The sequence below is a fragment of the Schistocerca serialis genome, chromosome 6 (genome assembly GCF_023864345.2).
Source record: "Schistocerca serialis cubense isolate TAMUIC-IGC-003099 chromosome 6, iqSchSeri2.2, whole genome shotgun sequence".
Classification (NCBI taxonomy): Eukaryota; Metazoa; Arthropoda; class Insecta; order Orthoptera; family Acrididae; genus Schistocerca; species Schistocerca serialis.
The window spans coordinates 531,955,413-531,981,828 of NC_064643.1; the positions used below are offsets into that span (position 1 = coordinate 531,955,413).

Consider the following 26,416-nt stretch of genomic DNA (forward strand, 5'->3'; position numbering starts at 1 on the left):
GGTCATATTATTCAGTTTACGTGACATTTCAGAGATAATATAATTTAAAAAAGAGAGAAAAAAATGTGTATTTGCAGGAAGTTTTAGTGAATTTCATGTTATTTGATTACTTACTATTTTTAATCAAATTTAATTATTAGAACAAACATATTTATAACTATCAACAAGTAAACAAAGAATTGCATAGAGTTTTCCTGAAAATGTATGCCTCTCATCATTTGTGAAATCCCTTATACATACAGTCTGGTAACGCACCCAGAACTATTTCGCACCTTGACGTTTCATGCTGCAGGCACAGAGGCAGGCCTCATTTGGCAGTTAACATGCGTAGCTGTGAGACATTGCTCAAGCAGCAAGAACAAATGGTGTAGATGCAAATTTTTTGAATATCACACAATTTACATTTGTACTACAAAAATGAAGATGACTCCCTGTTTTTCGACTATTGGAGATAATGAATGTCATGACGATTCAATGCATACTGCAGCTACAAAAAGTCTGTTGTGGAAGTCTTTTTCAAGAAGTGAACCTTATTGACACAGAGCAATCACTGAGACAATTTCTGCACATGCAATGGAAATTGTAGAAGTACTTTACCATTCTATTGTCAAAATGTTAGGAGAAGAGAGACTTACTACTCATGAGGAACTCACTCATTCCGACAAAGTAGATGGAGGTGGTCTATTTCATGAAGTTGACGATATTTCCGACAATGAGAATTTTCAACCAGCCAAAAATAAGGCAAAAGCTGAACACATTGTGTTGGAGACAAAAATAAACGTAGCAGCACTGGTAAAAAGAGCACCCCACAGAAAAGGATCTCAAATTTTAAAAAGAGAGGACCATTTGAAGAGATGAGAAGAAAACATAAAAACTAGAGGATCAGCAATCAATAAATATGCGCTAATTGAGTCATGGACCAATGACTGCTTCGTGGAGCCTCACAAAATCACCAGCAAGGAAGTTACAATTTTGTCAACTGCTCTGTTTTTATCTTCAACATCTGTATTTTAACAACAGATTATGACAGTGATATGTAACTCTGATTGCATATTTCAGGTAACAAGAAGGATTTTACAGCAGTGGGCTTTGGCTGATGCAGGCCAATTTCAGTCCAAGAACTTCATCTTCAAAGCATCAGTTTCATGGGATAAAAAATTCAAACAATGGCACAGAATTCAGAAGAGGAAGATCGCGACATACGTGAGAAACAGGGAGTCTGTGCCTTGGGAAGAAACACTGGAAGTCACAAGAAAGTTTCAACTGCAGACAAAGGCACTTATCCCTAATTTTGACAAAAATTTGAGATTAATACAGACCAGACAGTTTGCCAGTACCGGTCAATTTATGACAGAAATCTTGTTGAAAGAAATTCAAAATCTGTGTTTGTTATAAGTGATGAAAATTTAGATAAAACAAAATCTACTCACCAAGTGGCAGCAGAACACACACATAAAAAACTGTTGTGATTGGCAAGCTTTCAGAGCCAGTGGCCCCTTCTTCAGGCAGAAGGGCTGAAGGGGAAGGAAGAAGGGTGAAGGAAAAGGACTGGAGAGGTCTAGGGAGAGGGGTAGAGTTTCAGAAAGTCACACAGAACTGCGGATGAAAGGAGACTCACCATACAGGATAAGAAGGAAAGACTGATTGTTGGGGACTGCATTGGACAAGATTTGAAAACCTGAGCTCAGGTTTTCAAATCTCGTCCAATGCAAAACTAGGATAATGGAACATAGTCAAATTAATCTGGTGATGCTGAGAGAATTGGATTAGGAAATAAGATAATAAAAGAAGATAAGTTTTGCTATTTGGGCAGCAAAATAATTGATGAAGGCCTAAGTAGGGATGACATAAAATGTAGACTGGCACTGGCAAGCAAAGGGTTGAAGAACAGGATTATTTTATTAACACCAAATATAGATTTGAGTGTCACGAAATCTTTCCTGGAAGTATTTGTATGGAGTGTAGCCATGTATTGTAGTGAAACATAGGCAATAAACAGTTTGGACAAGAAGAGAACTGAAGGTTTTGACACGTGGTGCTACAGAAGAATGTTGGAGATTATATGGGTAGATCACATAACTAATGATGAGGTACTGAAAGAATTGTGAAGAAAAGAAGTTTGTGGGAGAACTTGAGTAAAAGAACGGCTCTGATGATGGTATACAGTGTAAGGCATCAAGACATCACCAATTTAGTACTGGAGGGAAGCACAGTGAGGGTGGGGGTTAAAGTCATCAAGGGAGACCAAGAGATGTATACAGTAAGCAGCACATTCTCAAGGAAGGATTTAGGTTGCAGTACTTATTCAGAGATGAAGAGGCTTGCACAGATAGAGCAGCATGGAGAGCTGCATCAAAGCAGTCTTTGGACTAAAGACCACAACAACAATGAGTTTATCATAATGGAATTTTTAGCTCCATTCCGTTCTTGGAGAAAATAACAGTAATGAATTAAAGAGAGTCTATCTTCTTGCAAGAACACAATTATTTGTGTTGTTTTATCCCCAAACATATTTCATGACAGTTGTGGCATCTTCAGAGGGATTTTTCTTTTATTGTTCCTGAAATATATACATACTAGTTTTATGAAGGTTAGGAATATAATGCAGGGTTGCCACAAGTTTCCCCAAGTGAAATTCCCTGATTTACAGACAAGTTTTAGCATTTTTCCCTGACAAATTTTGAGATCTCAAGGGTAAGTAAAGATGGAAGTTGACAATGTGTCTATGCAGCTACGGTACAAGAAACAATAGAGCCAAACGAGGAAATATCTAAATAGAACTTGCAAGCAGATTGCATTTCCTAATGTGAGAAAAAACCTTAAGTACTAACATCAACATCTTTTGTAATAAATTGTATTTAGATGGAGAAAGCAAGCCAAATGGTATATGTGTTTCATTAAGACCAATGAAGTTATTTTATTTCAATAAAACGAAACCCACTTGGTGATAAAAATACACATTCTCTTGGAGTCGCAAGACAGATTTAAAATACCTTCACCAATTTCAGAAATAACCTCAGAAAGAAATAGGTCTGTTGAAAGAAATGTATAAGATGGGGAAGATTTGTGTAAACCAACAATATAGATGACTGCCAATAAAATGTTGATTCTACTACGTTAATTATTGTTGGTTATTATCCACTGTGTTATATCTATTATTTTACAGATGTTATGTAAGCTTTCTTTCAAGAAATATTAGAGTACATGGTGTACAAACTACCAGCAACTGCCACACTTTTCTTCCTCTTATCATTCATACTTTCTAATGTATAAACTACTTTAAAAGTGCCAAAATGTACTAGCATACGGTAAATAAAATATCTATAAAATGCCATACTGCACAACGTATTTGCAATGAACAGTCGCAGTTTTTGAAATCCATCGCCTGTGGCCTCTAGCCTGCCGAAGAGCTCTGCAGTCCTCGATCCGTGGGTATATCACAAAAATCCACTGCACTACGCCACATACAAACAGACCAGGCCTGCGGACAGTTCAGTGGGACTAGGTCTGATGGGCAGGACTTGTATTAGTGGAAAACGAAGGGCTTCAGATTGGCAGGCCCCATCCATTAGAGATACCGGCAGAAATGGCCCGCAGTTTTGGCCTATCATGGAAATCCACTCTTGTGGCCAGATATTCGTGAGTGATGGACAGCATGTTGATGAAATGCAACCACAATGATCAATCCACGAAACAGATAATGTCTGCAAATACTCTGAGAATCAATAATAATGAAGATAGGTAGAATTCACTGTAAAGATGACCGCAGACAGGCAGATAGAAAAGACAATCACACTTTCAGAACTAAATTTTCGGTCATAGCATTTGTCAGAAAATGAGAGCACATGCACATTCACACAATCACTCACACACAATTGAGGCTCATGTGACCGCCATCTCCGATCACTGAGAATCAGATCCAAACAAACCACTCCTCACACCTCCCTGCCTCTCGTCAGCAGCTGCTAGGCTAGAGGCCAAAAGTGGTGGCAGCACTGACTGCAAGCTGAGGGGTGTGGTAGGAAGGGGAGAAGTAGTAACGAGGGAGTAGGGAAGTGGCGCATGTGCTCAGCTGCACCCAACCAGTGACAATGCACAACATATCAGTAAACAAACCATTTCATCCACGAGGGCAGTTCAATAAGTAATGCAACACATTTTTTTTCTGAAACAGGGGTTGTTTTATTCAGCATCGAAATACACCAGGTTATTCCCCAATCTTTTAGCTACACAATACTATTTTTCAACGTAATCTCCATTCAATGCTACGGCCTTACGTCACCTTGAAATGAGGGCCTGTATGCCTGCACGGTACCATTCCACTGGTCGATGTCAGAGCCAACATCGTCCTGCATCAATAACTTCTTCATCATCCGCGTAGTGCCTCCCACGGATTGCGTCCTTCATTGGGCCAAACATATGGAAATCCGACGGTGCGAGATCGGGGCTGTAGGGTGCATGAGGAAGAACAGTCCACTGAAGTTTTGTGAGCTCCTCTCGGGTGCGAAGACTTGTGTGAGGTCTTGGGTTGTCATGAAGAAGAAGTTCGTTCAGATTTTTGTGCCTACGAACACGCTGAAGTCGTTTCTTCAATTTCTGAAGAGTAGCACAATACACTTCAGAGTTGATCGTTTGACCATGGGGAAGGACATCGAACAGAATAACCCCTTCAGAGTCCCAGAAGACTGTAGCCATGACTTTACCGGCTGAGGGTATGGCTTTAAACTTTTTCTTGGTAGGGGAGTGGGTGTGGCGCCACTCCATTGATTGCCGTTTTGTTTCAGGTTCGAAGTGATGAACCCATGTTTCATCACCTGTAACAATCTTTGACAAGAAATTGTCACCCTCAGCCACATGACGAGCAAGCAATTCCGCACAGATGGTTCTCCTTTGCTCTTTATGGTGTTCGGTTAGACAACGAGGGCCCACGAGGGACCCAGCGGGAACAAACCTTTGAATATCCCAACTGGTGAACAATTGTGACAGCACTACCAACAGAGATGTCAAGTTGAGCGCTGAGTTGTTTGATGGTGATCCGTCGATCATCTCGAACGAGTGTGTTCGCACGCTCCGCCATTGCAGGAGTCACAGCTGTGCACGGCCAGCCCGCACGCGGGAGATCAGACACTCTTGCTTGACCTTGCGGCGATGATGACACACGCTTTGCCCAACGACTCACCATGCTTTTGTCCACTGCCAGATCACCGTAGACATTCTGCAAGCGTCTATGAATATCTGAGATGCCCTGGTTTTCCGCCAAAAGAAACTCGATCACTGCCCGTTGTTTGCAACGCACATCCGTTACAGACGCCATTTTAACAGCTCCGTACAGCGCTGCCACCTGTCGGAAGTCAATGAAACTATACGAGACGAAGCGGGAATGTTTGAAAATATTCGACAAGAAATTTCCGGTTTTTTCAACCAAAATTGGCCGAGAAAAAAAATGTGTTGCATTACTTATTGAACTGCCCTCGTACTAAGACAAAAACGAGATTTTTCCAGTTTTTATTTTTTTCAAATTTCCCTGATATTTCCCAATTCCCTGATTTCCAGAACCTGTGGCAACCCTGATAATGGCATCAGATTTTGTCGTCGTTTGGATGGCATACGTATTTTACATCTTGTAGCTGATAACAGAAATCAGCCACATGTGTATATTACCACCAAATGTCATCTGCAACACAGGGATGTTAGACAAATGGATGTCACAGATATTGGATGGTCATTTTGTGGAGAAAGACAGGTGGATGCATTGGCAGAGGGCTGCAAACAAACAAAGTGGCAGATGAGAATGGAAGGAGGTGATAGGACAGGGGGGGGGGGGGGGGGGGGGGGGGGGGGGGGGGTAGAAACTGTTGGATGGAGGGTGTGGGGACAATATTTTACTGTAGGTTGAGGCCGGGATGATTATGGGAGCAGAGAATGTACTGTAAGGATAACTCCTATCTGTGCAGTTCAGAAAAGCTGGTGGTGGAGGGAAGGATCCAGTTGGCTCAAGTAGTGAAGCAGCCATTGAAATCAAGTGTGTTATGTTCAGCTGCATGTTGTGCCACAGATTGGTCAGTCTACTTTGCTCTTGGCCACAGATTGGTGGTGGCCTTTCCTCCTGGTGGACAACTGGTTGGTAGTCATTCAAATGTAAAAATATGCACAATGATTGCAGCAGAGCTGGTAAATGACATAGCTGCTTTCACAGATGGCCTGGCACCTGATGGAGTAGGACAGGACTGGAACAGGAAGTGCTGGGTGGGTGGATTGGTCAGGTTTTGCACCTGAGTCTTCCACAGAGAAATAATTCTTGTGCCAAGGGGCTGGCATTGGGAGTGGCGTAGGGATGGAGATGGACTGGGATGTTGTGGAGGTTAGGTGGGCAATGGAACACTACTTTAGAGGAGTGGGAAGTATCTCAGGTAGGATGTCCTTCATTTCAGGACATGATGATAGATAATCAAAGCCCTGGCGAAGGATGTGGTTCAGTTGTCCATGTCTGGGGTAGTCCTGGTGATGAAGGGGACACTCCTTTGTGGCTGATTTTTGTCGGTGGTGGGAGGATTTTGGTTTTGAGGATAAACGACATGGGACACCTGTTTGTGTACTAGGTCTGGGGGATAGTGCCTGTCTGTGAAGGCCTCGGTGAGACCCTCAGCATACTGAGCAAGAGAGTTTTTGTCATTGCAGATACACCATCCCACTGTATAGGAGGGACGTTTTGGTGTAAAAGGGATGACAACTGTCAAAATGCAGGTACTGTTGGTGGGTTTAATGTGGACAGAGGTGCAGATAGAGCCATGAGAGAGGAGGATGTCAACATCTAGGAAGGTGGCACACTGGGTTGAGGGGGACCACTTGATGCGAACTAGTGAGAAAGTGTTGAGGAACAAAAAAATAGGGTATCTTGGCACTGGGTTCAGACTTCGAAGATATCAATGAACCTGACCCAGACTAGGGGTATGGTGTTTTGGGAGGCAAGAAAGGTCTCTTCTAGATGACCCATAAAGAAGGTTGGCATACGAGGGTGCCATGGAGGTGCCCAGGGCTGTGCTGCGGATTTGTTTATCACTTTTCCTTCAAATGAGAAGTATCTGTGAGTTAGGAAAATGTTAGGTGTATGAGAAATGAGGTAGTGGGTTTGGAGTCTGAAGGATGCTGGGAAAGGTAGTGTTCAATAGCGGTAAGACCAAGGACATGAGGGATGTTTGTGTATAGGGAAGGGGTGTCAACAGTGACAAGTAGGGATCCAGGAGGAAAACGGGTGGGAATGGTGGACTGTTAGGGAAGGAAGTGGTTGGTGTATTTGATGGGGAACGCTAGATTATGGCTAATTCATTGGAGGTGTTAGTGAATGACTGCTGAAATTCTTTCAATGGGGGCACAATAACCAGGCACAATGGGGCCCCAAGAATTGTTGGGTTTTTGGATTTTGGATAGCATGTAGAAGATGGGTGTGTGGGGTGTCATAGGGATAAGGAGGGAAATGGAATCAGGGGAGATATTCTGGGAAGGGCCTAAGGCTTTAAGCAGGTACTGGAGTTTGTGTTGGACTTCTCTCCACTGAAAGAATAGTGTTCTGAGGAAGGGACTGGGGAGGGATGGTAAGGCTAAGTTGGAGTGAGGTATTCCTGGAAGGTGATTGGCAAGTTGTTAGGTGGGAGGGGGGAGTATCACAGTTGGATGGTGGTACGAACTGGAAGAGGCAGGGTTCAATGTTGGAATTAAAGTGGTTTTGGTTGGAGGGATTGGAGGCAATGAAATGTTTCCATTGCAGGGGTTGGGAGAAGGGGAGTAAGTGTTTGACAAGTCCAGCATGGTTAAATTTGGGTGTAGGGCTAAAGGTGAGGCCTTTGGATAGGACTGAAACTTCTGTGGAGCTGAGGGTTTTGGTGGAAAGGTTAACAATTGTGTTACAGGAATATTTTGGCTCTGGGTTGGTGGACGGTTGGTAGGGAGTTTTGGGGGATGTGGCAAGTTGAAAAGGTTAACTAGGGACTGTTTAGCTGCTATGTGGTGTGGACAAAGATGAACACTGTGGGTATGATAGGGGTTGGATGGTGGTGCCCTGAGATTGGCAGTAGGTTTCTACATTCCTAGATGTTGATCACCTCCTCTCTGCTGGTTCCATCTGCACCTCTGTCGACATTAAACCTACCAACCACCAACAGTAGTTGCATTTTGTCAGCTGTCATCTCTTTCACACCAAAAAATCTCTCCCATATAGCCTGGCTACCTGTGGACAGCGTATCTGAAGTGACAAAAACTCCCTTGCTAAATATGCTGAGGGTCTCACCAATGCCTTCACATGCAGATACTATCCCTCAGACCCCGTACACAAACAGGTCTCCCATGCTATTTCCCCTCACACCCTAAATCCTCCCACCTCCCATAAAAACCAGTTACAAGTGAGTGCCCCTTCGTCACCCAGTAACACCCCAGGCTGTAATAACTGAACTACATCCTTCACCAGGGTTTGATCACCTATTGTTGTGCCCTGAAATAGGGACATTCTACTCGAAATTCTTCCCAGCCCACCTAAAGTCGTGTTCCGTTGCCCATCCAACCTCCACAAGATCTTAGTCCACCCCTGTGCCACTCCCAATCCCAGCCCCTCGCCCCAAGGATCACATCCCTGTGGAAGACCCAGGTGCAAAACTTGCCCAATCCACCCACCCAGCACTTACTATTCCAGTCCTGTCACAGGTTTATCCTACCCCATCAGGGACTGGAGCACCTGCGAAAGCAGCCATGTCATTTATCAGCTCTGCTGCAATTATTGCACATCTTTTTATATTGGTACGACTATCAACCAGCTGTACACTGGGAGGAAAGGCAACCACCAAACTGTGGCACAAAATTCAATTGAACATAACACACTTTATATTAATGGCTCATTCACTACTTGAGCCATCTGGATCCTACCCTCTACCACCAGCTTTCCTGAACTGCACAGATGGGAGTTATCCTTACAACACATTATCCACTCCTGTAACTATCCTGGCCTCAACCTATGGAAACATACTGTCTGAACACCCTCTACCGAACAGTTTCCACCCCCAGTCCTATTATCTCCTCACATTCTCATCTCCCATCCTTTTTATTTGCAGCCCTGTCAGTGCATCCACCTGTCTTTCCCCATTCCCCACCCCCACCTCCCTGCCCCACAACCTCCTGACACTGCACCTGTTGGCAGTCTAATCTTTGCATACTCCCTCAGACAGCATTTGTCTCCCCCCACCTCCCCCCCTTGCCCCTCCCACCATTTGTACACCACAATCACTATCACTTCCACTTACCCACCCTCTCCAGATTGCTGCTTGCATTCATATCTTTTTCACTCCTCTTTTCAGTGGTACAAGAAATAAGTTGGGGCAATATTGAATATAACACACAATATTCAAACTTTGAACAACCTATGAAACATTGCAACATCAACTGTCAACTGCATGTCTGAAAAAAATAAATGTGTACATGTGATCTCAGATTGCCTTGGTGTGATTGATTAATGGTGTGTTACTAGGCATACAGCAAAGTTATTGTTTCCATTATATCCATATTACTTTGACGCCTGGCCTAGTCATCATCTTCAGGCACTATAAATTTTGCCTTTAAGTAGAAACAGCAACTTTGCTGTATACCTGGAAGCACACAAACTCACTGCTGCTTCAGTAGCAACACTAGTTTTCTTGGCCTAGGGCCACTGCCCTAAACTAATTTTTGTACCTGATATTTCATTCCCCATTGCAGGAGTACTTGTTAGAGGCAATGGAGAGCAGGTAGATGATTTTCCAATATGAACTGCTTTAAACAGTGTACCAAAGGCTCAATTACCTGAAGCAGCCAAACTTTTTTATTTGTAACTGTAGAGTTGTGATGTCTTTTGATTGTTGCCAATGTATATTAAGGAATTTATAAAGCAGAAGGATTGGTGATGTTTACTTTATTTAGCATTAAGGCCCACAACTTCCCTCATTTCAGCCCTCCTTTTCTGTTTAAAGTTGTTTTTGTGTTTCTGAATTTATATGTTCTCTCTAAATACCCTAACAATGTGGTGATTGGACCCTGCCGAAATTTCAGTATCGAAGCATCGAATTTGGTGGTTCCCTGTTCCCATGAATGAACTACTACTGCTAGTTTATCCATACTAATTTATTCGTGCTATCCAGATGATAATTGCTCTCATGTTCATCACGACATCCAGTGAAGCTTTTATTAGTAATTCAGATGTACATGGCTCGACTATTGTGAAGTCACAAATAAATAGTTCAAACAACGGTAAGTCCAGGATGGAACGACAATATGGAAAGGATAAACTGCCACTAACCATAGAGTGGAGGCCTAAATCGGAGACAAGCACAATGAAAAACAATGGGCACAGTGAAAAAGAATGCTAGAAATATATCAGCTTTTGGGCAAAGTTCTTCTTTAGATGTAGAAAACACGTGCATGCGCCAGCACAATCAAGTGGGGTGGACTAGGGACTCCCCTCCCCTCCCCTCCCCTCCCCTCCCCTCCCCTCCATCTCCTCTCCTTCCCCAACCCACCCCACCTCCCCTCCCACAGCCTCCTGTTTTGCACCTAGCAGCTCATGTTAGACACATTCATAGTTGGGCCTTAGGTTGGTTGGTTGGTCGTTATGGGTGAGGGGACCAAGGACAAAGCAGCAAGGTCACCAGTCCCATCGGGTTAGGGAAGGATGGGGAAGGAAGCCAGCCATGCCATTTCGAAGGAACCATCCTGGCATTTTCCTGAAGCAATTTAGGGAAATCATAGAAGACTTACATCAGGATGGCCAGATGCACGATTGAGCCCTCATCCCCCGAACGCGAGTCCAGTGTGCTAACCACTGCGCCACCTCCATTTGTAGATGTCCCTTAGCTGAGCACATGTAATGTACAGCACTTTGTTTATTTAAGGCTGATTACATTGGTGAATCAATTACCTGCACCGCCACTGGCTCAGAGGATGTCTCCCACAGTAGCAGACACAACATCAGGAACAAAACCCATGACTAAGACTACGCCTAATTCCCAGAAAACCAAAGTCATTAAGAGAGTAACCACTGATTACTTGTCCTTTTAGAAAAATAATAATTATCAGGAAAAACTGTTTAATAATCATAACTTAAGTCCTTACAGGTTCTAACAAAATGGAGATCACAATCCCATGCCTTCTTGACAATTTCAATACAGAGCACTAGGTTAAACTGGCCAAGGAACTGTAAAAGAATTCTCTACTGATTTGCCAAGGGCACAATTGCATTATTTGCATAAAAAAATTCAGGGAAACCATGGAAATCCTAGATTTTCAGTGTTTTTACTTCATTGCACTATCATGACTGATCTCATTGTTCTCCTGAAATAATATTACAACATTTCTCAAAACCCTTCCATTCACTATAAAAATTGTAGCACTCTGTTGCCTAAATTTTATATGAGTGCAGCACATACACAATTTGTGAATGTGTGGTGGTGGGGAGAAGGTGCGAGGCACATAATATTATGTTCGAATGCAGAAGTATAAGGAACTGTTGTACTTACCGTGGAATGCATTTGGTGTTATTATTTTCATAGTAAAACATAATTTCTAAGTTGGTGATGCCTCTATAGTCAGGTGCACGAAGCCACATGGATTCCATGTGTTTCTGACCGGGTGCAAGTTGCCCACCCGGAAGGGAAATTTTTATGACTTCTGGAATAGTCCCCTGTCCAGTATCACAAACTGGATAACCAGCACATGAAATCAATTCCGGTACAGATGATGCAAGATATAAATTACTCAATGGAGCACTACCAATGTTCTTGAAACGTATGCTAACATTCTGCATTTCACCACAAAGCATCTGTGAACTCATATTTTGAAATGATACCTGCAAAAGTGAAATGAGATACATTATAATACTACTACTTTAAATATATTATGGCAACTACAGAAAACTAGGTCTTGAAAACTATCCATTTAATGAAAGCACTTTAGAAATTATCGCGTTCTGGATGATTTAAAAGTTGACTTCATCCAAACAAATGGAAAGACGAAATGGTGCTCACTGTTAGATAGCTCAGAATTTCAATAACGGTTCAGAATTGTATGTACAAATTAAGGCTAGAGGTTCAGTCCTGTAACTGACAATACCAATGCAGAAAAAGTTTTTTTATTACTGCGTTCCTTACTACTGTTAATAATGAAGATACAGTTGCAACAAACAATTAAAAACTGACACGTAAAGAGTTCAACATGTGGCATCTCAAGAAATTACAACACATGAGAATGGGAGAGTTAACATTTATTACTTTTACTGTGAAAACAGGTTACCCTATTGAAGAAAAGAGCCAAGTGCTTACAGCTTCAACTGAGGGTTCACTCAGCTCTCTCCAACACAGGAGTGGACCCTGTTGGTGAAGGATGTTTGTAGTTGTTGTTGTTGTTGTTGTTGTTGTGGTCTTCAGTCCTGAGACTGGTTTGATGCAGCTCTCCATGCTACTCTATCCTGTGCAAGCTTCATCATCTCCCATTACCTACTGCAACCTACACCCTTCTGAATCTGTTTAGTGTATTCATCTCTTGGTCTCCCTCTACGATTTTTACCGTCCACGCTGCCCTCCAATACCAAACTGGTGATCCCTTGATACCTCAGAACATGTCCTACCAACCGATCCCTTCTTCTAGTCAAGTTGTGCCACAAACGTCTCTTCTCCCCAATCCTATTCAATACCTCCTCATTAGTTATATGATCTACCCACCTAATCTTCAGCATTCTTCTATAGCACCACATTTCGAAAGCTTCTATTCTCTTCTTGTCCAAACTAGTTATCATCCATGTTTCACTTCCATACATGGCTACACTCCATACATATACTTTCAGAAACGACTTCCTGACACTTTAATATATATTCGATGTTAACAAATTTCTCTTCTTCAGAAACTCTTTCCTTGCCATTGCCAGTCTAAATTTTATATCCTCTCTACTTTGACCATCATCAGTTATTTTGCTCCCTAAATAGCAAAACTCCTTTACTACTTTAAGTGTCTCATTTCCTAATCTAATTCCCTCAGCATCACCCGACTTAATTCGACTACATTCCATTATCCTCGTTTTGCTTTTGTTGATGTTCATCTTATATCTTCCTTTCAAGACACTATCCATTCCGTTCAACTGCTCTTCCAAGTTCTTTGCTGTCTCTGACAGAATTACAATGTCATCGGCGAACGTCAAAGTTTTTATTTATTCTCCATGGATTTTAATACCTACTCCAAATTTTTCTTTTGTTTCCTTCACTGCTTGCTCAATATACAGATTGAATAACATCGGGGAGAGACTAAAACCCTGTCTCACTCCCTTCCCAACCACTGCTTCCCTTTCATGTCCCTCGACTCTTATAACTGCCATCTGGTTTCTGTACAAATTGTAAATAGCCTTTCGCTCCCTGTATTTTACCACTGCCACCTTCAAAATTTGAAAGAGAGTATTCCAGTCAACATTGTCAAAAGCTTTCTCTAAGTTTACAAATGCTAGAAATGTAGGTTTGCCTTTCCTTAGTCTAGCTACTAAGATAAGTCATAGGGTCAGTATTGCCTCACGTGTTCCAACATTTCTACGAAATCCAAACTGATCTTCCCCGAGGTCAGCTTCTACTAGTTTTTCCATTTGTCTGTAAAGAATTTGCGTTAGTATTTTGCATCCGTGTCTTTTTAAACTGATTGTCCGGTAATTTTCACATCTGTCAGCACCTGCTTTCTTTGGGATTGGAATTATTATATTCTTCTTGAAGTCTGAGGGTATTTCGCCTGTCTCATACATCTTGCTCACCAGATGGTAGAGTTTTGTCAGGACTGGCTCTCCCAACGCCGTCAGTAGTTCTGATGGAATGCTGTCTACTCCCGGGGACAACCAGAACTGATCCACATTGCCATTGCCACTGACAGCCACATATCTCCCCCTCTTCAGCTTCCTTTCCCCACACTACAGCTTTCTCAACCCTTTAGCCTCCCACAACATGCATCCAGCACTCACATGAAGAAAGATAGAAAGCAGTTTTCTGACCTTTTAAGTTTACATATGCACCATCCATCATTCACGTGCAAGAAAGTGGCGGCCATTCTTCATTTCTGGTTTGTCATTTACATTCTCTTAACGAATAAAACAGACACATCAACTGTGTACATAAGTTTTTTCTTCACCACCTTGTGATTTAATAACTGACATTTTACACTTTCTGGTACCATATCTCTCATGGAATCTTTCAACCCACATGACATAAGGGCACAAAGATTGTAAAGGACATCATCCCGAGATAGGAAGACTTTTAAAAAGAGCTGCATAACACAGATCACAATCCAGTAACTTTCGAACGTGAATTATTGTACAGTGTGGATGATGATGATGATGATGATGATGATGATGATGATGAAAACTAGATGACTTACAAACTCATCATATTAAAATTAAAAAGCATGAATGAAGGTGAGAGGGGACAGTACCGGCTAGATGCAACTACAAAAATAGTATACAACAGTATTCACTACCTTGGACCATTTTCAGTCTGCATTTAGAAAATACAATGACCACTGGCTGCTAGATTTATTTATTTAGGTCAGAAGCCATACAAAACTCTAAATCACATGACTGTACACTATTAAGAGATACTAGAAAATCAACATTTACATTATTTACAATTTACATAGATTACATAATTAACTAAACGATCTTCACCCAGAATTGAGCAACAGCAACTGCACCCCCTTCAGCCTTCATCAGCTCTTGATTGTTACATGACTGCAAGGGCAGTAGCACAGGTGATCCAATTTCTGTGCTATTATTTATTCACATTGTGCTGGTACTTTCGAAAATGCCTATTTGACAAGGTTGTCCTTGAAGTTAACAACACTTGACCTTTGTCTGCTCAATGATCTCCAAGAGAACCTATCTAAAGTACCTCCTGTTGGTAGACACTCAGCAGATTTCATGCACGTCTGAAGTTGGACACTTCTACCTACACATACTTTTTCTCTGGCAGCAAGGTAAGATATAATGCTGACAATGAACTAGGGAAACTACAACTGGATTTCAACCTAGATCTTGGTGGTCGATGGCTACAGAGAGATTTTAGGTAACAAGGGAGTAAAAATTGGAATAAGAATAATATTGTGTTTGAGATTTGATGATGACATGGTCTTTCTAGCAACAGACAAAAAAGAATTACAGGATATAGTTGAAGTTCAGGGAAAGATTAATGGAATGAAAATCACTACAAATAAAACAAAAGCAATGCCACTAACAAGAAATAAAAGGGTGAAGGTAACACTGAATAGTGGAATAGTACAACATGTGCAAAGTTTTAGATCCCTACGAAGCAGGATAGAAACCAAATGGAAGAGCAACATTGAAGCTGAAACAAGGATGGCAATGGCGAAAGTGGTATTTTGTAAGAAAAAGAGAATTTTCTGCAACAATATGAACAAAGATTTGAAGAAAAAAACTAATAAAATGCTTTGACCCATCTGGATTCTAGGATTTGGGGAGATGCACCAGGCCTGGGTTGAATCTGTCCTGCAAATTAAACGCAAGGGCCCGTATGCTGGCCACCATGGATGTGGTTTTTAGGCAGTTTCCTCACATCTGACTTGGTGAATACCAAGCTGGTACCAATGCATTGTCTCAGATACACAATTTGCAAACATACAGAAAACTCCACATACTTTCACACGAGATAACACTACACAGAGACACAGTAATTGTGCCACAAATTCCACACTGTGGGAGAGAGAGTGCAAGAAGGGCATCCAGCCACACTTTATCTCTAACTCTGCAAACTCCAATAATTAACATGCCAACCCCATGAAGGAATAAAGGCCAGCTACACATCCTCTCTATCTTCATACAATTTTCACAATGGCCACAGTAATGTCTACTACTCTGTTATGTTCCCTCCTCCATCTTTTCGTTTACTTGTGTCTCAGAATAATTCTCAGTATGCAATTCTACAGTGCTTACAGAGCAATTTTTGAATGGTTTTTCTATTAAAAGTCCATGTCTCACTGCTAAAAGACAAAAATAGTAAAATTTTACAATTTTAACCTTTCCTTTTCAGATGAATGGGAAGCATGACTTTGAAACCTCTTCTTTACTACAAGCATTCTAGGCCATATTTTACTCTGTTCATTTTTCTTCTTCCTGTCCATTCACTGTTTGTCTTCATATCTATTTTTGAACTTACTTTATTAAATTCTTTCATTCACTGTTCATGTTTGATTACACTAGAGGCTGTTGTTGCAGTCTTCAGTCTGAAGAATGGTTGGATGCACTCCATTCGATTCTAACGTGTGTAAATCTCTACATAACCCCCTTCCCCCTCTCATTTTGGTGATAGTTAATCTCCCGGGCTGATTCTTCTTTCAGTATTGAATTTCTCAATAATATGATGAAATCTACTGTGGTTGCCCGGGATACTGCCCGCATTGAGGCCGATCCCTCACCTGTGGTAGAGTGGGAGGTCGTCTCAAGGTGTGGCAGGGGGCGAAAGACATTCCGGAGGGCTGAACGGAAGGCCTCTCCAGTTTGTCTGACGAACCGGTTTCAGGCTCTGTCTCTGGCTGATACTGATCTTCCGCCTGACATGGCTGCTTGTCCTGTTCCAGAGGTTGCCCCTCAGTCTGCAAGATCCGGGCGGTTGCAGAGGGTGGGCTTACTGGTAGTTGGGAGCTCCAACGTGAGGCACGTAATGGGGAAATGGCAGCAAGAGAGGGGAAGAAAACCAATGTGCACTCCGTGTGCATACCGGGGGGAGTCATTCCAGATGTGGAAAGGGTCCTTCCGGATGCCATGAAGGGTACAGGGTGCACCCATCTGCAGATGGTCCCTCATGTCGGCACCAATGATGTGTGTCGCTATGGATCAGAGGAAATACTCTCTGGCTTCCGGCGGCTATCTGATTTGGTGAAGACTGCCAGTCTCGCTAGCGGGATGAAAGCAGAGCTCACCATCTGCAGCATCGTCGACAGGACTGACTGCGGACCTTTGGTACAGAGCCGAGTGGAGGGTCTGAATCAGAGGCTGAGACGGTACTGCGACCATGTGGGCTGCAGATTCCTCGACTTGCGCCATAGGGTGGCGGGGTTTCGGGTTCCGCTGGATAGGTCAGGAGTCCACTACCCGCAACAAGCGGCTACACGGGTAGCAGGGGTTGTGTGGCGTGGACCGGGCGGTTTTTTAGGTTAGATGGCCTTGGGCAAGTACAGAAAGGGCAACAGCCCAACGGGTGTGGGGCAAAGTCAGGACATGTGGGGACCAGGCAGCAATCGGTATTGTAATTGTTACTGTCGAAGCTGCATTGGTAAAGTACCAGAACTTCAAGCGCTGATAGAAAGCACTGAAGCTGAAATCGTTATAGGTACAGAAAGCTGGCTTAAGCCAGAGATAAATTCTGCCGAAATTTTTACAAAGGTACAGACGGTGTTTAGAATGGATAGATTGCATACAACCGGTGGTGGAGTGTTCGTCGCTGTTAGTAGTAGTTTATCCCGTAGTGAAGTAGAAGTGGATAGTTCCTGTGAATTATTATGGGTGGAGGTTACACTCAACAACCGAGCTAGGTTAATAATTGGCTCCTTTTACCGACCTCCCGACTCAGCAGCATTAGTGGCAGAACAACTGAGAGAAAATTTGGAATACATTTCACATAAATTTTCTCAGCATGTTATAGTTTTAGGTGGAGATTTCAATTTACCAGATATAGACTGGGACACTCAGATGTTTAGGACGGGTGGTAGGGACAGAGCATCGAGTGACATTATACTGAGTGCACTATCCGAAAATTACCTCGAGCAATTAAACAGAGAACCGACTCGTGGAGATAACATCTTGGACCTCCTGATAACAAACAGACCCGAACTTTTCGACTCTTTAAGTGCAACAGGGAATCAGTGATCATAAGGCCGTTGCAGCATCCCTGAATATGGAAGTTAATAGGAATATAAAAAAAGGGAGGAAGGTTTATCTGTTTAGCAAGAGTAATAGAAGGCAGATTTCAGACTACCTAACAGATCAAAACGAAAATTTCTGTTCCGACACTGACAATGTTGAGTGTTTATGGAAAAAGTTCAAGGCAATCGTAAAATGCGTTTTAGACAGGTGCGTGCTGAGTAAAACTGTGAGGGACGGGAAAAACCCACCGTGGTACAACAACAAAGTTAGGAAACTACTGTGAAAGCAAAGAGAGCTTCACTCCAAGTTTAAACACAGCCAAAACCTCTCAGACAAACAGAAGCTAAACGATGTCAAAGTTAGCGTAAGGAGGGCTATGCGTGAAGTGTTCTGTGAATTTGAAAGTAAAATTCTATGTACCGACTTGACAGAAAATCCTAGGAAGTTCTGGTCTTACGTTAAATCAGTAAGTGGCTCGAAACAGCATATCCAGACACTCCGGGATGATGATGGCATTGAAACAGAGGATGACACGCGTAAAGCTGAAATACTAAACACCTTTTTCCAAAACTGTTTCACAGAGGAAGACCGCACTGCAGTTCTTTCTCTAAATCCTCGCACAAACGAAAAAGTGGCTGACATTGAAATAAGTGTCCAAGGAATAGAAAAGCAACTGGAATCACTCAATAGAGGAAAGTCCACTGGACCTGGGGATACCAATTCGATTCTACACAGAGTACACGAAAGAACTTGCCCCCCTTCTAACAGCCATGTACCGCAAGTCTCTAGAGGAACGGAGGGTTCCAAATGATTGGAAAAGAGCACAGGTAGTCCCAGTCTTCAAGAAGGGTCGTCGAGCAGATGCGCAAAACTATAGACCTATATCTCTGACGTCGATCTGTTGTAGAATTTTAGAACATGTTTTTTGCTCGAGTATCATGTCGTTTTTGGAAACCCAGAATCTATTATGTAGGAATCAACATGGATTCCGGAAACAGCGATCGTGTGAGACCCAACTCACTTTATTTGTTCATGAGACCCAGAAAATATTAGATACAGGCTTCCGGAAGGCGTTCGATACAGTTCCGCACTGTCGCCTGATAAACAAAGTAAGAGCCTACGGAATATCAGACCAGCTGTGTGGCTGGATTGAAGAGTTTTTAGCAAACAGAACACAGCATGTTGTTATCAATGGAGAGACGTCTACAGACGTTAAAGTAACCTCTGGCATGACACAGGGGAGTGTTATGGGACCATTGCTTTTCACAATATATATAAATGACCTAGTAGATAGTGTCAGAAGTTCCATGCGGCTTTTCGCGGATTATGCTGTAGTATACAGAGAAGTTGCAGCATTAGAAAATTGTAGTGAAATGCAGGAAGATCTGCAGTGGATAGGCACTTGGTGCAGGGAGTGGCAACTGTCCCTTAACATAGACAAATGTAATGTATTGCTAATACACAGAAAGAAGGATCCTTTATTGTATGATTATATGATAGCGGAACAAACACTGGTAGCAGTTACTTCTGTAAAATATCTGGGAGTATGCATGCGGAACGATTTGAAGTGGAATGATCATATAAAATTAATTGTTGGTAAGGCGGGTACCAGGTTGAGATTCATTGGGAGAGTGCTTAGAAAATGTAGTCCATCAACAAAGGAGGTGGCTTACAAAACACTCGTTCGACCTATACTTGAGTATTGCTCATCATTGTGGGATCCGTACCAGATCGGTTTGACGGAGGAGATAGAGAAGATCCAAAGAAGAGCGGCGCGTTTCGTCACAGGGTTATTTGGTAACCGTGATAGTGTTACGGAGATGTTTAATAAACTCAAGTGGCAGACTCTGCAAGAGAGGCACTCTGCATCGCGGTGTAGCTTGCTGTCCAGGTTTCGAGAGGGTACGTTTCTGGATGAGGTATTGAATATATTGCTTCCCCCTACTTATACCTCCCGAGGAGATCACGAATGTAAAATTAGAGAGATCAGAGTGCGCACGGAGGCTTTCAGACAGTCGTTCTTCCCGCGAACCATACGCGACTGGAACAGGAAAGGGAGGTAATGACAGTGGCACGTAAAGTGCCCTCCGTCACACACCGTTGGGTGACTTGCGGAGTATAAATGTAGATGTAGATAGATGTAGACTAGTATAGAATGCTCTGGTCGCAAGTTGAGACGGCATAAGAGGGATGGCCGAGCAGACGAGTAGACGAGGCTCTCATAATGCAGCTTCAATCGGACTATGGACTGCTATAAGCGAAGCAGGACAGTGCGATCCGCTCCCCAAGATGAACCACTAAGAACACGGAGGACATTAAGTGAACGTGTACAACGGGCAGCAAAATAAGAGACATGCGGAGACCAACAAAGTTTCCTGTCCAGAGTGAGCCCTAAAACCTTCGTTGTCTCTATGAATGGGAGAACAATGGGACTGAGATGTAAGGATGGTGGGAGGGATGCTTTATATCGCGAAAAGTTGATGCAAACCGTCTTCTCTTCTGAGAACCGGAAGCCATTAGCCACAATCCATGAATATAGGCTGTCAAAGACAACGCTGAAGGCAGTGCTCCAGGAGGCATGTTCTCTGGGCACTGCAGTAGATTGCGAAGTCATCGACGAAAAGAGTGCCGGAAAAGAGTGCCGGAAACGTTAGGTGGAATGCAATCCATAATTGGATTGATCGCTATGGCAAAAAGGGCTACGCTCAAAACGGAGCCCTGAGGCACTCCGTTCTCCTGGAGAAAGACATTGGACAATGCTGAATCTACACGTACCCTAAACATTCGATCTGTTAAAAATGAATCAATAAAAAGGGGCAGGTGACTACGTAGACTCCACCTGTGCATAGTGCGGAGGATACCTCCTCTCCAACAGGTATTGCAAGCCTCCTCCAAATCGAAGAACACATCTACCGTTTCGCGCTTTCGCAAAAAGTTGTTCATGATGAACGTCGACAAGGTCACAAGGTGGTCAACAGCGGAGCGGCGTCGACGAAAGCCGCATCGAACATTGGTAAGTAGCCGTCGATATTCAAGAATCCAAACCAACCGAGTGTTAACCATGCGCTCCATCACCTTACAGACACAGGTTGTAAGAGAAATGGGGTGGTAACTAGAAGGAGGGTGTCTATCCTTCCCGGTTTAGGTATGGGAACGACGACGGCCTCATGCCAATGCATGGGGACCTGACCTTCGGTCCAGACGCGATTATAGGTACGAAGAAGAAAGCATTTGCCTGCCGGAGAAAGGTGTGTCAGCATCTGAACGTGAATGGCATCTGGACCCGGAGCAGAGGACCAGGACAGTGCAAGTGCACGTTCGAGTTCCCGCACGGTAAAGTGGGCATTATAATCTTCCCGATTCAGCGAGTGGAAGGAAGGTCGCCGAGCCTCTTCTGCCTCTTTTCTGGGAAGGAAGGCAGGGTGGTAATGGGCGGAGCTTGAAACCTCCGCGAAAAAGTGGCCGAAGGTGTTGGAGACATCCACAGGGTCCACAAGTACCTCATTACCTGAAGTCAGGCCAGGTATCACAGAGTGGGCCTTAATGTCCGACAGCCGGCGCAGGCCATCCCAGATGACAGAAGAGGGAGTAAAACTGTTAAAGGAGCTTGTGAAAGAGGCCCAACAAGCTTTTTTGCTGTCTTTGATGACTCAACGACATTACGCTTGGAGTCGTTTGTAATTAATACAATTTGCCAGCTTAGGATGGCCGCGAAAGGTGCGTAAAGCACGTCGTCGAGCATGGATAGCGTCTCTGCAAGCCTCATTCCACCAGGGGACTGAAACGCATTGTGAAGAAGAGGTAGTACGAGGAATGGAACGTTCGGCAGCATTGATGATAACAGTCGTGAGGTAATTGACCTGACTGTCACAGCTGAGAAAATCTTGGTCCGGAAAGGTCACTAGGGAGGAGGAGTAATAATAATAATAATAATAATAATAATAATAATGGCATGTGACGAGGGCCTCCCGTCAGGTAGACGGCTCGCCTGGTGCAAGTCTTTCTATTTGACGCCACTTCGGCGACTTGCGCGTCGATGTGGATGAAATGATGATGATTAGGACAACACAACACTCAGTCCCTGAGCGGAGAAAATCTCTGACCCAGCCAGGAATCGAACCCGGGCCCTTAGGATTGACAATCTGTCGCGCTGACCACTCAGCTACCGGGGGCAGACAGGGAGGAGTAAAGTCCCCAGTCAGCTTTCAGTATGTTCCAGCTCGAGGGACGTGGGGATGGGGTGTGGTGCAGGAGATGAACGACACAGGGGAAATGGTCACTCGAATAGGTGTCAGAAAGGACATACCACTCGAACCGACAGGCAAGAGTGGTAGAACAGATCGAGAGGTCCAAGTGGGAGAAGGTATGAGTAGAGTCCGAGAGGAAAGTTGGGGCGCCAGTATTGAGGCAGGCAAGATTGAGATGGTTGAAAACATCCACAAAGAGGGAGCCTCTCTCACAGGATGCAGGAGAACCCCAAAGAGGATGATGGGCATTGAAGTCGCCAAACAAAAAAAGGCGGAAGAAATTGAGCAATCAGGTGCATCATGTCAGCCCAACTAACTGAGGATGAAGATGGAGTGTAGACAGTACAAACAGAAAAAGTAAAGGCAGAAAGAGTAATACGGACAGCTATTGCTTGGAGTGGGGTGGTCAATGGGATGGGATGGTAATAGACATCGTCCCAAACGAGCAACATGACCCCACCATGAGCTGGAATACTGTCCAAAGGGGACACGTCACATCACTCGGAGGTATAGTGGGTAAAAACAATACGGTCAGTTGGGCGTAACTTCGTTTCCTGGAGACCAATGACAAGCGGACAGTGCAGGCGGAGGAGCAGTTGTAATTCCACCCAATTAGATCAAATACCGCTTATGTTCCAATGTAACAGAGCCATTGCGAATCAGAGAAAGGGGGAACAAAACGGGTGAAGAACTGGTCACCTCGACAGCCGCGGAGGGCCAGGTTTCGAGAGAACATTGCTACAACCATCGAGAGGCGGATCCTTTTCCATCGAGTTGTCGCCAGCTGCGGCCACATTCCTGGGTTGCGCTGGAGAGGCAGCATCGTCCACCAATGACAGGCCAGCTGAGCGCCTGGCAGCAGAGCATACCGGCGAAACCGAGGACGGCTGGGAGCAGCGACTGTCGGATGGAGCATCAGACGAAACACGCCGGGGTGGAGAGGGAGATAAAGACTTCTTCTTTGAGGCCTTCTTGGAAGACCGTTGAGTCACAGGGATGGTGGGCTGTGAGGGCTGGACCCGAAGAAAGTCCTCACGCTCGAGGTCCTTGTTTGAACGCCAGACCTTGGAAGCCGGGGTCCGTAACGTTTCCATGATGGATGCCTGAGAAGAGGATTGCTTCTCAGGCAGCGGCAGAGGAGGAGGAGGAGGCGGAGGAGGAGGAGGAGGCGGAGGAGGAGGAGGAGGCGGAGGAAGGGTGGCCCCTGGGGCAGAGGGGACAGGGGCTGTGAGGGAGGACGATTTGGAAGGGAGGGATTTGGGAGGTGGAGGCACAGGCCCTGGATGGGGGAGGAGGTGGAGGGGGGACAGGATAGGGGTGAGGATACTGCGGAAGGAGTGGACACGACCGAAGCAAACGATGTTGTCAACATCACGGGATGGGGGTGGTCATATTTCTTCCTGGGCTCAGAATAAGACAGACAGTTCAAGATTTTCAATTCTTGTGTCTTCTTCTCGTTCCGATATGTGGGGCAGTCGAAAGATCGAGGCGAGTGGAGGCCAGGACAATTGACGCACCGGGTTGGTGGGGTGCGTGTATGTCCCTCACGAAGAGGACGTCCACAATCGCCACAAAGCGGCTCAGCTTCACACCGTGACGACTTGTGCCCGAAGTGCAAACATCGAAAGCATCGCATAGGAGGCGGGACGTAAGGTCGCACATCACACCGGTAGCACATCACCTTTACCTTCTGTGGGAGAACATCCCCCTTGAAGACGAGGATAAAGGCCCCAGTGTCAATGCAACGATCTTTGAGGCCGCACTGGACTCGCCGGACGAAATGTACGCCACGGCGCTCCAGGTTGGCCCTGAGCTCCTCATCAGATTGCAGCAGGAGGTCCCGATGGAAAATAATCCCCTGCGACCTATTGAGTGCCAGATGTGGGACAATGGACACTGGGATGTCCCCTAGTCGGTCGCATGCCTGGAGCGCCGCCGACTGTGTAGTGGAGGTGGTCTTTATGAGAATGGACCCCGAACGCATTTTCCTAAGAGCCTCGATTTCTCCAAAGATATCGTCAATATGCTGTACAAAGAACATGGGCTTGGAGGTGGCGAACGTCCCCTCCATCCGAGAACAGACTAAATAGCGGGGGAAGTATTTCGCCCCAAGCCGGACTCCGACCAGGGGCTCTCCCCAAGGGCGCCACCCAGCCTCAGCAAGGGCCACCTGGCAGGATGACCGTTGCTGGGAGTCTTGATGCCCCAGGTACACGGGCATCTACTCCTTGGCTTACGTGGGGAGTGTGCAGCTCAGGTATCAGCAGTACGATCCCTGTGTTGTCAAGGGGCTACAACCTAGAGGGTACATGACGACCCCACCACAACGGGCTGGCTACCGTGCCATGGAAAGTCCATCATGATTGTAGGTGCAGATGGGGACGCACTATGGGCATAACTTGTGCAACCCATCAGGTGTTTAGGCCCAAACTGATGAACAGTGGGTGCAGTTACGACGCCGTTACGATGATGAGTGCCAAGGTCTTAGTGCAATGAGGACCGGTGATACACCACGTAAGGTGTCCTTCCCCAAAAGGCTTGTACTTCTGTAGAATTTTGAAAAATGGAGGTCAAACCCCAATGGGGATCATCACATTGAAGGCCGAAATGGTTGAAATCCTTTAGTCGCCTCTTACGACAGGCAGGAATACCTCGGGCCTATTCTTACCCCGGACCCACAGGGGAAATAGTTTCAGGAAGTATCGTGTAAAATCTGGAGAGGGAGTCAATAGGTCAAGAGTCTGTTGTGCTCATATTCACTTGGCAGTCCAACTGCCGCACTAGTACAATGTAATCAGCTGGGAGAATATAGCCATGCTGGTGTGTGTGTGTGTGTGTGTGTGTGTGTGTGTGTGTGTGTGTGTGTGTGTGTGTGTAGTCTGCATAAAAATAGCTCTGTTTGACATCATCCAAAGGCTTAACAACATTTTCAGTTACATGCCTATCAAGTGCTTAACATCTCAACTAATGGTCAATTATTTATATTCTACCCATGACTTTCCATCATCACACTTAAAACACTCTTATCAGTTCTTCAATATTATCTGACAGTGAGACATCCTTACAAAGATTAACGAAAAACAATAAAATACAGAAGAGCTGTGTGGTTAGTCAAATATTATCTTACTAACATGAAGCCAGCATTAAATTGCTCAAAAATGTCTCATCAGAGGCTTCTTTCAAAATAAACATGCATTCTAAATGAGTCAAAAACAATTATGATTATGCAACTGTATACGGGAGTAAATACTATAATAGTAAAATTAGAGAAATTTGGGCTAATATAGAGAAGTATGGACAGCATACCACCCAGAAATGGAATTTGAAGGATTAAGATGATACTGAAGGACTATATACCTTCTGACACACATAAGGTAGCTTGTTAAGTATAGATGTAGGTAAAGGAACTGGCCCATTATTTGTTTCCGTTATCTAGAGCAATACTAGAAAACTTGTAATAGGGTAACCAGATGGAGATTTGATTCCCTTCATACGACTTGATCCACATACCTCACAAAAACTCAAGAGACAAGGGCTCAATACATTTGTAACAAGTATTTACAAATCAGATGCTTTTATTAAATGCTGCACTCTATCAAAATCTTCTAAACCTAATCTGTAAAAGAACTAGTGCTTTCTGCTACTACTGAAAAAATTGTCCAATTGTTAAATGAAAAACTGAGAATTTTTCTCTTTAATAAAAGCTGGCATCATCTACATAGTTTGTCCATTCTTTGTCTTCCTTTCCTACTTTGATCTGTTATCTGACAAGTTTACTTATATTACACACACATTATAGGTCAGAGACCTAAACATGTAATTATTTCTGGAGGGACTATGGACGAAATCACCGAGATGTAAATATGGGTGGCAGATAGTCACACAAATGTATAGGGAGATATATTTCAATGCCAAAACATAGTAACATTATTAACCATACATTGAGAAGAATGAACAGTGGTCCATGTGATGCACCAACTGGAAGAGCTTTCTATTGTGAATATTTATGTCAAACAAGTGGAACTGATTATGACATCAGCACAATAAAAAATGATACATCTGAAAAGGTACATTGTGCCAGTTCAGAAACACAAGCACAGAGAAATGTCAGAAGACTATACAATACATAAAAGAACCAATCTTTCAGTTCTCAGTAGAAATAAGGTATGACAGTCTCACAGATACATGTAGTTTGGTATGACGCACCAAGCTGGCCAGCCTGCAGGAAGTGATGACAATGTCAAACGTGTTTTACTAA

General features: G+C 44.0%; 1 protein-coding gene across 3 annotated transcripts in view; it reads right to left on the reverse strand.

Moving 5' to 3' along the window:
* LOC126484560 (trafficking protein particle complex subunit 8) overlaps positions 1–26,416 on the reverse strand; it is a 271,243-nt gene that overhangs the window by 77,100 nt on the left and 167,727 nt on the right. For all 3 annotated transcript variants that reach the window (XM_050108120.1, XM_050108119.1, XM_050108121.1), the window contains one exon: positions 11,532–11,860. In XM_050108120.1, the coding sequence (XP_049964077.1) occupies positions 11,532–11,860 (329 nt within the window). The remainder of the gene's footprint in view (positions 1–11,531; positions 11,861–26,416) is intronic.